An 18412-nucleotide genomic window follows, 5' to 3' on the forward strand; every position below is an offset into this window, starting at 1 on the left:
AATGAGGAAAATCATAATAATTCAGCACGGCGATCAAGTGAAACTCCATACATGGCGTATCTTGTTCTGAAATAATTTTTCCTTAAAATTTGGAACTGTTTTTACTAGGGGATTATCTTTATTTGAATGTAAGAAATGACCTATGAAAAGTCCATTGATCATGTGCGCAAAAAAAACATCAAGTTTACTGCAGTTTTAGTTATTATAAAATATGTTCGTGAGTTAATTTTACATAAAAAAAGGTTCTGTATAAAATACCCGTACAAGCAATAGTTCTCCAGATATTTGGCTGAAAAAAATATCAACAAAAATATTAAAAAAATTAAATATTAAAAAAAATATTTTTAATATTTAAAAAAAAATGTTCATTTTTTTTTATGTTTTATAATTTTTTTGATTTATAAAATATTTTTGATATTTTTCGTGTGGTAAAAGTATGGAACTTACTCTTACTTTACTCAGTTAAATATTTCGAAAACTATTGCTTCTACGGAAATTTTTTAAAGAATCTTTTTTGTGCAAAATTAACTCGATAACAAATTTTGTGAGAGCTAAAACTGCAACAAACTTAATAGTTTACGAGATATTTTACAAAACCTATTTTCACGACCTTTTACCTTGAAAATTGCGCACACATTTCAATAGACTTTTCATAGATCATTTCTTGCATTTTAATTAAGATAATCCCGGTGAAAAAGCTTCACTTGGATTTTTTAAGTAGAAAAACTTTTATTTTTTCCTGGGCTATGGTATAAAAAATGTGTTATTTATATGTAAAACTTTTGTACAAATCATTTTTTTGAAAACCTAAACCGAATCATTTGATTCGGCTTAAATCCGAAATGATTCAATTTTGTGTCAGTTATTATAACTCAGCTAATTTTAATGCAATTTTATATCAACAACGAAAACCCGTTAAATGATATCAGCTACGATTATGTTTTAAACTTTTGTATTTCAAGCATAGTTTTTAACTTCAAGCGAAATAGACTAATGTTTATGTTGCCCCGTTTGATCCATATTGGAGGAAGAGCACACCACCCTTATCATTGACATTTTTATAAACAGTAGTTCAAACAACATATTCCACCAGATTTCAAAAATCCAATCAAAAATCCTAGATTCTGTGTAATTATATCTGCATTACAATTTGTTTTTAATAAAACAATTAACCTATTTTAAATTTCAATAAAAACATTATTTATAAGTACCCATAATATTTATTATTGTCAAATATCACGAGATTTTATATTATTTTACAGATTAATAAAATAACAAAATTTTATTGATTGTAAAATATTCTTTTTATCATCTTTTAGTCGTTAAAACGAGTTTATTTTATTTAAAAATAATTTTATTTATTTTCTTCATTACTGCTCATATATGTAGGGTAAAGTGAACTGCCACGGATACAATGTATTTGATGTATTATCAAGTGTTTCGGCAGACTTTGCAAGTATACAAACTAGATGTCTAGCGTCCTTAAAAATCTGGAAATGTCCTTAATTATAAATTTTAATCCTTGAAAATGTGTATTTTTGTACTAAAAAACGAACCCATGTGAGATTTGTCGTTTTCTTTTAATCTGAATCTATTAACATTTTGAAGCATCGAAATCTCCTTTATCGGGTCATGAATCTACACTTACTGCAAATTATGAACTATAAACAGTCTTTGCACTCTGTAAACATATACATGGTGTCTTTATAAGTGTAAATTTAAAATAAAATTAAAAAACAATATTTTCATTCTTGGAAATTTTTTAAATGTCCTTAAATTTTACTTCCCGAATCAGCTAGACAACCTGTTGTACCACGGATCGTCAATTTTTATCGTTAGCTATCTGTTTAAACTCTCAAAAAATACACAGTGTATAATAATATAAGTGCTATAAAGAGAAACAATTACCATTAATATATTTTGAAAAAGGGCTTTAAAAAAAAATGTAAATTTTGATCCCTGGTCATACACTCGCTCTTACACACACAAAATTTATGTCGTTTTTATGTTCGTTTTTCAAGTATCAAAATACTGGTTTAAATAGCGGAAGTATCAATAAATTTTATAGCCCAGAAAAAGTTACTAGAATTAAACTTGATGCAATGTTTAGGCTCACAATCGCTTGTCAAAATTCCCAAATTTATTCTCATCTTTAGGATTTTCATAAAAAATGGAACCATTCCTTATAGAATCACTCTCACATCTGTTTCTGTGTCTGTAGAATTGTATCTTTTGGGCGAAAAGAGTCCCTCTTCACATGTTAAAGGGTTGATTAAATAATGTAAATGCTTATAACTCTGATCTGCAACAGTAGATTTTGTTAAAAATAAACAGACTTTCAAAGGTCCCTGCAATATTTAGATCAAAAACTCTCACGTCCACAAAAGTTTTTAACCAATAATTTTCGAGCTAGGGTGGTCAAAGCTGCGAATAAATTATAATTTTAGTATATGACTAAATAAAAAATTTTGTGGCAGTGGAAGCTTTTGATGAAGAATGATCCAAAGAACATTTTCGGGTTGGTTAGAAAACTTTTCACAGAAAGACATTTTTTATCTAATATTGTTGGGTACTTTATTGTTTTTTAAAATGCACAATAAGGGCAGATTTTGTACTATTTTCCTTCTGAATTTATTAAGTTTTGGAAAAAGTATTTATAAAAGTTATTAGTTTTTTATTAGGACAACATTCTTATTTAAATAGTTCCTCTTTCAGTTAGGAACATGAGTTAATTTTTAAACGACCTTGAAAATAAAGGTCAAATTTGGTGCAGAACATCTTTCACCATAATTTTCCCAAAAACTGAATTTTAAAGAAATGTATGGTAACGCTGGATGAGCTGGATAACCTCATAAACAAACACTACACTAAAATTCTCCGTTCTTCCATGACCGAATCATGTTAAAAATCGTCTTATCAAAAAAAATCCATGTTTTGATTATTTTCTTATGATTTGGCACACCCACATAATTATCATTTTAATGTTACTTGACTTTTGTTTTTAAATATTAAAAAGCCTCAAGCAAATCTATTCAACGAATCATAACTTCAGTTGATAAAATAAATTATTGTTGATATCACATGTTGAACACGAGACAAAATATAAATTAATTATACAACCAATTTTTTTGCGCATAAAAAATAATAAGTTAACATATTGTATTGTAAATACACTCTAATTAAAAATGTTTGAATCCAATGTATAACCTCTTTGAAACCTCTACCAAGTTGCCCGGGTCCCTTTGTTTGAGGAAAAAATCAAAATTATCCTGGCTTTGCTCTGCACCTACACCTTGTTCAATGATATAACTAGTGACCGATCGAAGTTTCGATTGCGGTAAGTTTTGGATCACCCGCCATCATCAGCTGAGTTTGCCGATCGATCCCACTTGATTGTGTTGTGAGTTTATGTGTTATTTCTCGTGCATAGTAATTTTTAATTAAATTAAATATAATTGTTGTTTTACATACATACGTTTTTATTTCATTTAACACGTGCTAACTATCTGCATTAGTGTAAAAAATAAACAAAATTTCAGTAAACAATAGATTTTCAACATGTCCAAAATAGTTTCGGTTTCGGTCGAAGTGTCTAGGCCATTTTAATCATGTTTTATTCTAACTGCTGATTACTTAGTGTAATTTAGTTTTGGTCGTGTCTGCTTTTTTTATGTTATGTGCTGAGTTTATTTTAGTGTTTAGGTCTTTTAAATCGTGTTAATTACCTTAAGGTCGTGTTTATTTATGATTATTATTGGCTATTAACAAACAAAAATGCTTAGACATTCCATTTAACTTACACCAAACTAGTAAATAATAATTTTAAATATGTTAATAATATTTAAATATTGCAATAAATTATTATTTTATTAATACTTGTTTTTTTATTTAAAAAACCTCACTTTATTTTTTTAGAAGACAAGTACAAAAAATTTTAAAAAATAATAATTAAAAATTATTATAAACTTAAAAATTAAAGAAATAATACCTAATTTCCACCTCTTTTTTTTTAAATAGTTCACTTTAAGTGCCTTACGCCAGGAAGCTTTTTGGACAACATTTCATGTTTAGAAGAGTTTCCTATCTATTTATCTATTTATGTAATAAACTTATAATCTTTGGTCGAATACTCGAAAATTAATACTCTTCATTATTTATTTATTTTACTATGTTTAACAATATTCCATTCCCTTTTTTATCAATGTTTATTTTAATGAGGTAGCTTCAATTCTTTAGAATAAATTTGTACTCGCATATTATAACGAATAGCGATCGCTTATAAACATGAATATATGCATAGAATAAATCACATTACCAATGTATTGAATATTGTTATATACACAAAATTTGATTATAGCGTATTAGGAAAATATAAATTGAAAATTATAATTATGTAACATTTATAAATATTATGTATGTATGTTTGTCATTAAAATTATATCTGTACACGTACGTACATGCATCGACCTTCATTTATTCAATTGTTATGTCAACATGACACACAATTTTTAATTTATTCATATACAGATAGTGTCTCTAAACTTGAGACAACCCGGCTACCACCCACGAATAGTACACCTCAATAAAGCTCCGAGTGAGTCCATTTAGTTTAATTTATACCCCAGCGCAAAGTTACTCCGTTTGAGTGCTAGGAGGAGACCCTAAATTGTAATTTTGAATTTGTTTTGTTCAAAAATTTTGAAAAAGAAGTACTCAATTTTAGTGAAATTTGCTTACGAAATTAAAGGATTATAAGTATGAAACATTGGATAATTAAGTTGTTTACTATAGAAAAAAAAATTTAAGTATTCATTGTAGAGCGCTGTGCCAATCTTTTAAACCACTCTGTATATAACGTAATATGCATCGATATATTATCACGAGGTAATATCACGCATCAATAGATTGATGTTGTTGATATGTGTATTTTCAGAAATAATAAATTTATGCTATTATCACGCAAAGAACATTCAACATTTTATCTAATTTCCTTATTGTCTTTAGATGTACATGAACATTACCTTCTTTTTTATTACGGTTCCGTCATCAAAAATGAAAAAAGGAATCCTTATAATATTCCCATGTCTGCCTGTGTTAAAAAAATTAAATTTTTAAAATATTAAAATTATTTTAACTTTGCTATTTGTTCAATTTTAATAAATAGCATATCGTTCTTCCAGAGAAAAATAAAAAGTTTTTTATAGACTTTTCTGCTCAAATGAACGTATCGCCACATATGAAGCCAATTTTTAATATTTTGCCCTCCTTGGCCAATATTTGATATTACTACTAAAATTTATTACAAAAAATTTCAAGATATTTTCAGATAAATTACTAATTTAAATTATATTTGTTTCAGATTTGGATACGAGATAAAACTCATTTTCGTTTATATTTCTCAAAATGGTAAGCATTATATTCTCATCAGTAAAATTTTTTTTTTTTTGTTAGTTACTCTATGAGAAATTTTCTTTGATAAACTAGATAGTGTTTAAAATAAAATATTTTATTTGTAAACTTATCTTCCTCTACTATCTCGCAATTACTATGTTTTTACTCCAAGCGCTGGTCCAAAGAAAAGAAATCAAGGCAATAAAGCCTACTAAAAGAATGTCAACTATTTTAAATAACTGCCAATTAGTTCCTTTGGCAATTGAACAAATAGTTTCTGAAATGCCGAACTAAACTAAAATTGCATACAAGGGGTAATATCCCGGAGCAATTTCCATTTATTTAAAAGCTTATCTTTCAGTCAAAAAATCAAGTAGCTAAACGTGTCTTTGTTTGGTTTGGGAACAAAAAACCTAAGAATTCAGCTTATTTAAATATTAGATTAGTCTTTTTTGGAATATTTCCATAAAGCTAAAGCTGCTCACCCAGTCGTTAAATGGACCCGATTTTTTTTTTTTTTTGGGTCTAAATCACCTCCAAAACAATAATTTTTTTTAAAGGGTGTATACAAAGAGTATAAGATAAAAGAGAAGGCCTCCATTACTGGCAATGTTAAAAAAAAGAATACGAGTTTCAACACCTCCTGTGGTTGCGTCCAGTCATAGATGCTCTTCACCTCCATAATTTTGTTTAAAAAAAATTCAGTTGGCAGAGCGTACTTTCGATGTAAGGATCTCCGGGCTATGAGCCCAAAACGCGTCCACTTAGCCACTGCGCTCTGTGTAATAATATCGTAATAACATTTATTGATTCTGTTGTAAATACAGTATTATTTACAGGACACAAAGACCATATAGCATTCGTGCCTATATACGTGACCTTTTCTTCTATCTTATATTCTTTGGGTGTACACTCTTGAGAAACAAATTTGGACTAAGATTTGGATAAAAATCATTTTCTTTAGTAATTTTGGCCCAAAAATACAAAAGTCGAATTACTTAGACAATGGGATAAGTTATTTTTCTTATATATAGACTAAAATCGATTTCGTGGAGAGGTCGTAAAGCAGTACTTTAGAGTGCTATCTCAAAAACTATTCACTCAGTTGTTAAAAACATTCGATTTTTGATTTTTGAATCAAAATTCAAATACCAAGTACTAATAGCTAATATTATAATTCTTACTTAATCAATAATTAAGTAACAACTAACGTATCTTTCTGGAAACTGAACTACAAGAAAATTACGTTTAGCTTATTCATTCTGATAAGGACTACATTGTAGTCGAAATACGTTATAATTTCACTTCATTCAGTCATAATGGGTGCGCTGGTGCCTTTTAATGAACATACAAAGAACAAGTTTGGTCTCTTGAGTGGAGTTATTTTATATGGATTAATGGTTTTTATTTTATTTTTTCTAGGATAACAATCACTTGCTAAATTTTATACAATTGACTGAAGTAACTAAAATCAAAAATCAAAATGACACGCAATATCAGCCAATGGATGTACACATCATCAGTGGCATCATCACAAAATACTAATAGTGACGAACATCATTTATTACGTCAAAGTTACAAATGCCTATTGTACAATAAACGTCGTAACACAACACCAAATAATTTAACAGAAAATAAACGAGAAATACGACAATCAAAGTGTGTTTCTTGGGCACCAGATACATCACCCATATTACCAAATATCAGTGGTAACAACACAGCACGTGATTATCGACGTAAAGTAACACGCTCCTGGTACGGGGGTCAAAGTTGTAGTGGAGTATCACCAGCAAAAAGTGGCCCCACGGTGGGTCCATACGGGTCAATCACATCAACCACCGTGGCGGATACTGGAATATTATTATCACCGACAGCACAAAGTCAACCATTATTACCCACCACAACAAACAATACACCATCGCACAAAACAAACGGTATACAGATTCAAAAGCAGACACAAAATAAACAGACACAACGACCACCACCCCCATCATTATTATTAAACCACCAAAAACAACAGCCCCCACAGATTACTATTACATCTGTTGGGGGCACATCACCAGCACATTCTCCACTTCCAGTTAAGAAAAAGACTGCTCGATCTCGGGGTATTGATTTTATTATGCCAGGTTTAAGGTAATTATTATTTAAAGTTCAACAATTCACTGATACAGCAAAAAACGTGATATACATATTAAAAATTACGACTTTTAACTTTAATATAATAAAACAATAATGTTAAGACACAAAATCAGAATATTTAAGTATATTTCTACACAAATTTCAATTTTTATCTTTCATAATTTATTTTTCTCTACCGAAAGTACCCTATTTGGGCTGCACAAAAATTGCTGAGGGTATATTTGAAATTACATGGCATAAGCAACCAACAACCATAAAATTCGCGGCAACAAATAAAAATAAAAATTTTGTAAACTAGTGTAATGTTCTTGTATAACAATTTAGACAAAATCATTTTCAGCCCGAAAATTTGGTGTATCAGTGCAGGTTGGGCCTAATGTGTCTCTTGTTACGAATGTTGCTAATATCTAAATTTCTTTTAGATCGTTTGTAAAAAATAGAAGAACTACGTCTGGCAGTACAACTAGTTTAACAGGTCTAAGCTCTGATAGTTACGCTAAAACTGCAACTATTGTTACTGATAATTTACCCGGGGGACTTCGAAAATGTGAGACTGCAATTACTTTATCAACGGCCTCTTCCAAAGCAACGTTACTTGCGGAACCAATACCGGTAAGTAAACTTTAATTTTTAACTGAACATTTGTGCATACAAATTTTAATGTTTTTTTTTCTTCTTTTGACTAGGCTACGAATCGTTTACGTGTAGGTAATAGAACATCGGATGGTTTATGTTCGCGGTGTTCATCATTACTATCATTAGCGACATCTGGTTCACGATATTCATTAAATACTGCATCGGCAACATTTGTTCCTGTACATCCAGTTTTATGCAAGTTATGTTTAAGTGAAGTGCCTCATGCGGATATGTGTACATTGCAGCAATGCGCTTGTAGTTTTTGTAAACATGTAAGTGTAAATATAAATATTTATATATTTTAATCTATCTATCTTCCTCTTTCTCACTTGAACAACAATAATGTAATAAGTATTTCGTTTCATTATCAACAAACCAACAGCGTTTTCATATATTCTCGTAATATGTGCGCGTGTTTTCTCTGAAAATGTCTGTGTAATAGAACGGTTCCTTATGGTCGCACGACCATTAATAATTCACGGATAAATGTTACTAGTTTTTAGATAATCCAATATTTAAAATATTTTGTTTTTGATAACGAAAAAAACCTTCTTACTAACCAACCGAAATCAAAGATCAAGAGAGAAATTGAAGAGTTAGCGATACGTGAAAGTTTGAATGATAAATGAATGAAAGAAAGCCTAATCACCTTATCATTATAAACAAGTACGCTGTGATATTTACATCCTTAAAAATGTTAATTTTGAGTAAATCATATTGTCGTACAATGATTTCACTTAATTATAGAGGGGGAAGGTGTCCTATAATGATCATCCTAAGAAAAAATGTAATTTATAGCAAAACTACTTGAGATATGTAGAACGCCGAAATATTTTTGGTTTCTTCTTTATTCAAGTGTTACAATCATGGCATGCCAATTTCTTTTGATTTGTTCAAATTTTTAGCACTATTCAATATTTCTCAAAAGGGATCGTTTTACTGATTTTGTAAGAATACGTGGGTAAAAAGATTCCATATTGTTTTTTTAGTAAACAGTTCACATAAAATATTAATTGTTCTTTTACATTGCATCAAAGATTAGTATGAAAACCAAAATCACTATTAAAATCATCTAAATCAAAACATTCAAGATCCGCCACATGGTGAGGGATCATTTTACCTATTATAATTTTACACACAAAACAGGGATCATTTTAACGTGTATAAAGGGGATCATTTTACCCGTAATGACATTTGAAAATCGTCATAAAAACTGGCCTTAAAATTTATTATACGCCAATCAAAATGTGTTATAATATTATTAAAAGTCAACAGAAGCCAAGAGTTATACAACCAGTCGGCGAAAATTAACACTAAAAAATAAATTTTGAGTTGAAATTTGTCTTACCATAGATCATAAGCAGTAAAATTAATATTTTTTTACGAAACCCAAAATAGCTTATATATCGCCATTTGTCTTTGTTCAACGATTAATTTGATGACATGGAAGCCATCTATCGATAATAACACTAGATGGCTTTAATGGTTTGCTTAAAACGAGAGATCATTTTACTCTAAGTTAATGATTCCTGTATAGCACTTTCCCCCTAGATAATATACGAAAAGTACAACCATGTCAAACTCCGTGTACTTTCTTTCTCAAAACATTATACGGTTGTATTTGAGCTAAGAAACCGCACTAATATGAGCTCATATTATCTGTTTATGTTCTTCCGTAATCTTTATTATCTTAGGAATGTTAATGTAATATTTTCAAATGAAGTTGTAATTGAATTTTACTCTCATCTGGGTTCATATTATTGTATGTTATTTTATTTAAAGAAAATTCCATTGTAAGAGTCAGAAATTGATATTCATACGAAATAGGACATTTGTAAAATTAAGTTAAAATAACCGAATTTAGCAATTTTTATGCATCAATAACTCAAAAAATAAGTATCCTAATTTAATAACATTTGGTGTACATAATCTAAATAAATAAATGGTGGACAGGATCTTAAATTTCTTTGAAAATATAGTGTTTTTGAGTAACCAAAATGTTTTTTTTCTTTTTTTTTCAAAAAACTTAACGGCTTCGTCCTCGTTTTTTTTATCAAGTATAAAAACAAAAACAAAATTTTGGTATAGGTGTTCATAAAATCACCTAATTAGTCCATTTCCGGTTGCCCGTCTGAATGTCCATAAGCACCATAACTCAAAAACGAAAAGAGATCTGACGCTGAAATTTTTATAGAATGCTTAGAACGGAAAAAGTGAGGGCGAGGTCTTAAATGAACAACATAGGTCAATTGGATCTTGGGTTCGTAGGACTCATCTTATGAATCCTTAGAAATAGAACAAAAGTTTAAATATAAAAAATATTCCTTATAAAAAAAAAATTCAACTTTTGTTTGAAACATTTTTTCGTAAACATCACTGTTTACCCGCGAGGCGCAAATTAGTTTAGATCTTTAAACAGTATGTATTACATGGGAATATCAGTTATGTGTGTTGCACCACAGTTGTAGCTATCTAAGAGTGACAATCTTTTTATACTTAGGTACATGTCGCAAAAAAACAAACAATTACGCAATCAACACTGTCTTTACATTGTATTCCAACAATTAACTTAGTCAATTGTTTGTTTTCACTTGTTTCATTCGAAAATTTGATATACGACTTCTAAAATTTGTCTGACATTCCGGCATAAAAGTATAAACTCCGCTTATCTCGTCTACTGTTAATATGCGGAAGTAATAATCACAACCTTCTAAACCAGCAAACATTAATTATTTCCAAATAAAAATTATAAATTATACTTCTATATAAAATTATCAAATAAATTAAACAATTGATAATTAAAAAAATGTAGGCATTCAATTAATAAAAAAAAAACACAAGTGAACGCAACAAGAAGGTAAACTGTAACCACCAAACACCCTACAATTCATACTTTGATAAAAGTGCAACGTACGCCGGTGACCTACAATGTAATAAATTTTATTTAAGTTGGCGATTTATTGTGCATTTTAAAAGTTGACCATATTTTTTTTCTTTTAAATTTTACATAATAATCTTAGATTTATTAATGATTTTGTTGTAATATAGTTGAACTGATTGGAAATAATTTATGAATAAAATATTTAAATTAATTCAATCTACACATTCCCGTAGTAAACAAAAATTATAATATAATGGTCTCAAATTTATATGGATTAACTGTGTGGTTTTTGCTTTTTATGGAAGATATTTGAGTTCTGATTGCAATACATTTTAATGATTAAATTCTTTTTTTTTCAGTGTATGCAAGCATATATAAATTTTGAAATTGTTGAAGGTGCTTACGACATATCGTGCCCTGATGCCCAATGCCCTACACAGGGAGTAATTACATTAGAAGAAATTGAAAAATTTGTTGAACCAAACCTAGTCGAAAAACATAAGAAATATAGACTTAATAGAGGTAAAAATTTTGATTACATAGTCATAAATCATAACACACGGTGTTGTTAAAGTTCTTTAAAACACTTTACCACGCTTAGTTATATAAATTGAATTAACCAAACTTACTTCATTAGAAAGTTGCTCCGTTTAGGCGTTAGACGTCCCTAAAATTGCAAGTTTAAATTCTTTTTGTTTTTCAAATCAATTTTAAACGACCTGCGCGATTTTACAAAAATTTGATATCGAGTTAGTTTATATAAAAATCATAATTAATATCAATTCTTTACCATAAGCACTAACATCCTCTCCCAACTCTCAAGGTAAGACTTGGCTAGTCTAATTATAATTTTTTGAAATTTTGAAATTTTAGTCATTAAAAGCAGTTTAGAATGCAAATTCAATGACGTCGAAATTTGGGAGGTTTAATCTCTACGACTCTCACGTTCTACACCAATTTATTTATATTAATTTTAGCAAAAACCGTTTAAAAAAAGATTATTTTGAACTAAATTTCGGGTGATAGACCGTTGGAAAGGTCTTTTTGGGGACAACCTGTATAATAATCAACATTAAATCATGGTAGTAAATGTCAAATTTACATTCTATACTCAACAATACCTTGTGATTACAAAGTATACAAAGAGCCAATATTTAAAGCATCTTTTATTAATCTCGAAATATGTTCGGAATGTAGCTTATTCGGCATATTTATTCTAAGAATACTTTGGAATTAATCTTATATTTTTTAAATTTCGATCATTATTTTTTGTTTTCAGAAGTGGATATTGATAAGAATCGAACGTGGTGTCCACGTGCTGGTTGTGAAACAGTATGTACATTATGTCCAAATGAACGCTGTTCTCCACAAAGTGTTCATTGCCCAACTTGTTCAACCGATTTTTGCTCAAATTGCAAACAACCTTGGCATGGTAAATTATTTATAAATATATGGATAAGAATGTCACCTAAAATGAATTGATTAGATTTAACATTTTTAACATTGTTTTTACTCCTTATTTATTAGGTACGGCATCATGCGAAGAACAAGCTAGATTATTAGGTACTGAAACAAATTTAGGTATTCCATTTGATTCTGACTTAATAAAATGTTGTCCAATGTGTAATGTTCCAATTGAAAAAGATGAAGGTTGCGCACAAATGATGTGTAAACGTTGTAAACATGTTTTTTGCTGGTACTGTCTAACAAGTTTAGATGTAAGTATACTATTTTTTCCAAAACTAAAGTGATAATAACTTACTCATATGAAAAATATATGAATGATATCTTTTACGAAATATAACAGAAAGTATCGTACAGTTTTTATTTATCAATTAATTTCATTTAAAAAATTTTTTAAATCTGAATTCTGATAGTTCTTGGTAAGTAGGCAATCTCTATTTGCCCCTTTTAATTCAAATGAGCTAAAATTCGAAATACAGGACTGTATAACGGGCGGATCAATATTATAAAAGCGGGATTGATTTCAATAATTTGTTCAGTGGTGGGTTAGTTAACTTTTTCTCTAGTTTTGGACCTCGATGACCTTGTTAGAAAAGAGCAAGGGGGAATGCAAATATTTTGACATGTTAAATTTTCGACAATTTTTTCGCTTCGAAAACAAGGTCATTATTCAAAATACGCTAAAAAATGTAAAAAAAATGCATAATTTCACTTTATTTCTTCTGTTATACCCGAATTATGATTACTATCATCGACTTTGGACACAATATAACATTATTGACTTCCTTACTATAATTTTCACAATTCCAATTAATAAGTAGGTAGGTAGATATCTATACTCTCTGAGTTCAGTAGATACCGAGGTATACTCATCGTCACATAATTATGAAAAAAGTATGGCACCTTTTCTATATTTGCTTTGTGTAAATTTTTTAACGCAGAGTAAACCTATTATTATAGTAATTTATAGTAAGTCAATGTAAATAGCTTAAGTAGATACCTACAATATTACGTTCGTAGTAATATTTATTACCTGTCTGATTCCAGGCCTAAAGAGTGCTTGCTGATCATAAATCCTGAATTTTCAAGAAGGAATCTTTTCTGTTATTCGTTGAGTTATCGTTTCAAGAGAGCCTGGTGTTCGCACAAATTCGAGTACCTTTCTCTCGAATTTATCTTGCTTTCACTACATTTAATTCACCTGCTTCAACTCAAAACACAGGTCTGATCCACTAGACGTAAACACCGTCTACAAAAAGTACTCGAATTTCCACGTTCAAAGTTGATCATTGGAACCAGGGATCATAAATACAACAACATTTCATCATAATTCGGGTATAACAGAAGAAATAAAGTGGAATTATTCTTTTTTGGATATTTTGTAGTGAATTTTGAAAAATGACTTTGTTTTCATATCTCGATAACGAATTAACATACAAATATAGTAAAATAATTAAAATTTTAAGGAATTTAACGCTCTACAAAAAAGTGTAGAGATGCTTTTGCCGTAAGATATAAGAGAAAAAACCAAAGGAAGGTCGTACATTTTGTAGTTCCACCTCCTCTTTTTGCACAGAGTCCTTGAGGTACAAAACTTGAGAAAATATTAATTAACCATTTCTGAAGATCATCCCGAAGTCTCATCAACTTCCGACCTTTTTTTTATCTGAAACTACCTGTCGACTGTACTAATTTTCAGATACATGAAAAAACAAAATTATCTTTTTATAATAAGTATCTAATATAAAAAGCATTTAATGAGGAGAAAATATGACTCTAGCGATGGAGTTTTACTGCTCATCACGAGTTTTTTTAATAAATTTATTTTTAATTTTTCAGGATGATTTCTTACTACGGCACTATGATAAAGGACCATGTAAAAATAAATTGGGACATACTCGTGCATCAGTTATATGGCATCGTACTCAAGTGATCGGTATATTTGCCGGTTTTGGTATATTATTATTAGTAGCTAGCCCCTTATTATTATTAGCAGCACCATGTATTGTGTGTTGTAAGTGTCGTATGTGTAACAGTAACACTAAATTAGAAAATGATGATGATACAAATGATATACAAGAGGATACAACATCAGCTTCTTGAAATTTATTCAATAGTTTTCAATCATCAAGTAATTAATTAAATTAATATATTTTTTTATTTTTTAAAATTACAAAAACAAAAAAAAACAAAAACAAAAAAAACATCAAATCGTTATTATTAAACAAATGAATTTGTTTGATATAATCGTGTGCTATATATTATATTTATAATTATTATTAAAAAAAACTATGTTCAAATGTTTTTAATCAATCAGTAGGGAATGGAATCGTAGAAAAATTTCTTCATTGTATATTTACAAAATTTTGTTGTAAGTAAGTAAACTGGAGAATGTATGCTTAGATTGTTACGAAAAGTGTGATCAAGTTGAGAGGGAGATATAAGTTAATGAGATAGAAAGAGATCAACCTTGTTATGAAAAGTGATTTGTAACATGTATTTACCAAAAGATGAAGCTAAAGAAGTTTTACTTCAGTTGTGTGGTCTAAAGCACATTCGTTTTTTGTTTTTTTTTTGGAAAAGTTCTCGAAAATGTGGCACTTTATTGTAAAACAGATCGTCCTAACAAAAAACAATTAATGTGAGGTTTTCAAATTATAAATTCTCGACACATTTTTTAACATAATGTATACTATTCGCTTAATTTTCGTACCATTATCAAAGATATTCCTACCATTTCATTCCCAATTGAATTAAATATAATCTATGATTTGCAGAATTTAAAATATGCAGTTAAATCTTTTCCAGAAAGATTTTCGTTTTAGCATAGCTAAAAAAATTACTATTTAATGAAACAGGACGTTAGAATAGTAAATAGGTTACTGTGTATCTCATATTCTGCTCAACATCATTGATTGTAGACATAATCGTCGAATTTCGATAGCTTAACATCGTGTGCAACAAGTTAAGTTCTCTAAAACCGACATACTATTTTAATTTAAGAAAAAAAAACAATTATTTAAATTTAAAAAAATATTTTAGGGAAAAAAGAACATACATGTGTTTAAAAAACAACAACAAAAGCTCCCCAAATCCCCTAAAACAAATAATATTTGCAAATTATGTTAAATTTATAATCGAGCTTAATGTTTACTAAAAAAATTATAAAATTTATTCCATATTCTTAATTAAACATAACAATAATTGATATCGTTGTCTAATTAATTATTATTGTGCTTTGAACAGAATTTTAATTTTCATTTTATTTTAGATTCCAAAAAGAAACCGCGGAAGAAAAAGTCTCACATTTTGATAAAAGAAAAAATATGTATCTTGAAAAATTTCAAAAGAGATTTTTTTTAATCAAGCAAATATTTAAGCTATTTATTTTGAATTTTAAAATATTTGCTATACTGACAACCATGTTAACAGGTCTGTTTTTTTAAACAAATTTTACCTGAGTTTGGATTTAAGATCACAATTTTAAACATAGGCACAAAATATGCATATACATAAACAATCTCAGTCCCTTCTTAAGACAATGAGTCTTTAGAATCCGTAATATTAATGGTTTAATCAAAAGAAAAAAGTACTAGGATCGATATTGCTGCAATATGATCAATTTTAGTTTTTGTGGGGTATCATTTCTTAGATATGTTGACTCCTTTAACTCGAAATTGTTCCGACAGGCAAAGCTTTCAAGGAGTTTTACCTTAAAAGTAATAAAAGCGTGTATTCTATTCTTTCGTTCCCGGAAATTTACCATGGCGAGTAAAAATAATTTTAATTCCCCATTAAAAACTTCCTTTCAGTTTTGTAATTCTCATCACATAGCAAATGAAACCAAATTTTCGACCTGAAAATATTCGAATTGTCTTTCTTTTTTTTTTTAAATCATGAGTGATGGATCAAATTGATTCATCAATTTGTCTATAATATTAGGGGCATCATTGCAAGTACCAAACTTATTAATTTCGGTTCTTCAATTTTGACTTATTAATGAAATACAAATTTTCATATTCAAGCAAGAGTGGTTGAAACAACATCCGAAAAACAGACAACATGAATCTAAACATGGTCGCTTTTACTGTGTTACATTTCATCCGTACTATTTTACGCACATTTTTGCAAGTTCAAAACATAGTTACATTCATTATATGATAAATAATAAATTTTTTATAACAAAAAAAAAGTTGAAATTAGGCATTAAGGAAATTAAAATTCACATTTGATGTGGTTGTAACAAAAAATACTAAATAAATTGGAGAATACGCTTTGTTTTACAAAAAAAAAAAAGTATAATTTATTCATCGAATTATAGGTAACGTAATCATTGATAAATTTAAAAGCATGTTTTAAAAGGGTATTCCAAAATTAACGCAAGTTTTGAGATTTGAGGGTCATATGAGAAACCATCTTGGAACCACGCGCTTTCACTGTTAAACATTATTTTAAAAATAATAATGGTTTAGCAACTACGACTTAGTATTTTCATATAAACAATGATTAGAATCGTGATTTAACTTTATAAAATGTGTAAAGATATTTGTTTTTTTAATTCAGAGAGACTAGGCCATAATTAACCGATCATATTATGCCCATATATTACCATATCTTGAATTCTGTCACATTTATGCAAAACGGTAAAAGAAAAATTCTACAAAAATGTTTGTATGTGCCAGCAAAGCCTTAGAAAGTTTTACTCTAATGCTAAAAATTTTATCCGATATGCTATTCCATATATAATTCGACATTTTATGAATCAATAAACAATTTACTATTAATTAATTAAAAATCTGTATTTTCTATTAAAATTACTTGTTGCGTTAATTTTGGGTACCCTGTATTTTAATTTTTTAAGTACAAACAAACATTCCTAAAATGTTTAAAAAGAATTTTCCTTTTTTTCATTAGTTACAATAACTTGTTAATCGATTTAAAAATTGTATTCATAAAATTTACCTAAGCTTTATTAATATGACATAACTAAGTATAGTCAATACAGGGACGTAGACTAGACGAAAGTGAAAATTTGTTTGCACCAGCATGCATGTACGTTTTTAATTCAAAGCTACAGACCTGTACATCAACAACAAATTAATCCAATAATTACGGAATGTTGAATTTTAAAATATAAATTGCAATTTAAAAAAAAAAGTGATTTTTGAATAAAATTAAATACACTTGCAAATTCAATACAATTAAGAAAAACTTAAGTTTTAAAGACTTTTACTCCATAAGTATTGGCAATCGATTGAATCAAATTAATGCATATTATGAATGTAACAAATTTTGTCATTCCAAAGAAGGTCCAAAAAAATTAATTCAAATGCATTATTTTTTTTAGAATATCGATTGTTAGGTACACTCATTTTCTAAACAAAAATTTTAATATATTTAATGTTCGTTATAATTCAAAAATGAAACCGCTATCTTTCATTTGAGTGAAAATCTAAAAGTTAGCAACAGACTTATTTGTAGTATTTCATGATCAATTTATTCATTGTTTTCTATAATATCACGTTTACTAAAAGGCGGTTCTAACTACAGTTTCTTCTTTTATATAATCGCCGTGTTTGGTTCTATCAAAAAAGGTTCTTCTTCGGAAATTAAGGCTTTTTGAACCTATTTTTTTTATCCATTTAGAAGGAAATATCACTCAGAGCATGTTGATCATTCTTTTTTCAGAATGAAACAACATACAAAATTATTTGTTCCAACAGAAGGAATTAACGAAACTTCGAGTACATGTTTATTAAAGTTGTTTTGCATATGAATCTATATACTTAAAATACAAATATAAGCATTTTAGAATATTTCGAATATTATTCTAAAGTCTAGTAAACGGTAATTTTTGGAGGAACCTTATTAACCTACTAAATTTGTATTCCATTTTTC

At 28.6% G+C, this 18412-nt stretch overlaps 1 protein-coding gene across 1 annotated transcript; it reads left to right on the top strand.

The window, feature by feature from the left end:
- The first annotated feature begins 5344 nt into the window (after positions 1 to 5344).
- LOC123297564 lies at positions 5345 to 14639 on the top strand. Its single transcript, XM_044879280.1, has 8 exons — positions 5345 to 5406; positions 6814 to 7527; positions 7956 to 8145; positions 8220 to 8441; positions 11410 to 11572; positions 12330 to 12482; positions 12578 to 12768; positions 14354 to 14639. Exons 2-8 carry the CDS (start codon positions 6875 to 6877, stop codon positions 14615 to 14617), a joined length of 1836 nt encoding a protein of 611 aa, XP_044735215.1. The 5' UTR covers positions 5345 to 5406; positions 6814 to 6874; the 3' UTR covers positions 14618 to 14639.
- Positions 14640 to 18412: the final 3773 nt, after the last annotated feature.

Source organism: Chrysoperla carnea, chromosome 4 (genome assembly GCF_905475395.1).
Source record: "Chrysoperla carnea chromosome 4, inChrCarn1.1, whole genome shotgun sequence".
Classification (NCBI taxonomy): Eukaryota; Metazoa; Arthropoda; class Insecta; order Neuroptera; family Chrysopidae; genus Chrysoperla; species Chrysoperla carnea.

What these genes read in the sequence shown, in the direction of transcription:
- LOC123297564 (XM_044879280.1), top strand. Translation starts at nt 6,875, where the DNA reads ATGACACGCAATATCAGCCAATGGATGTACACATCATCAGTGGCATCA. An exon ending in TTTATTATGCCAGGTTTAAG is followed by an intron (nt 7,528 to 7,955) that starts GTAATTATTATT and finishes AATTTCTTTTAG; the next exon opens with ATCGTTTGTAAAAAATAGAA. An exon ending in ACTGTCTAACAAGTTTAGAT is followed by an intron (nt 12,769 to 14,353) that starts GTAAGTATACTA and finishes TTAATTTTTCAG; the next exon opens with GATGATTTCTTACTACGGCA.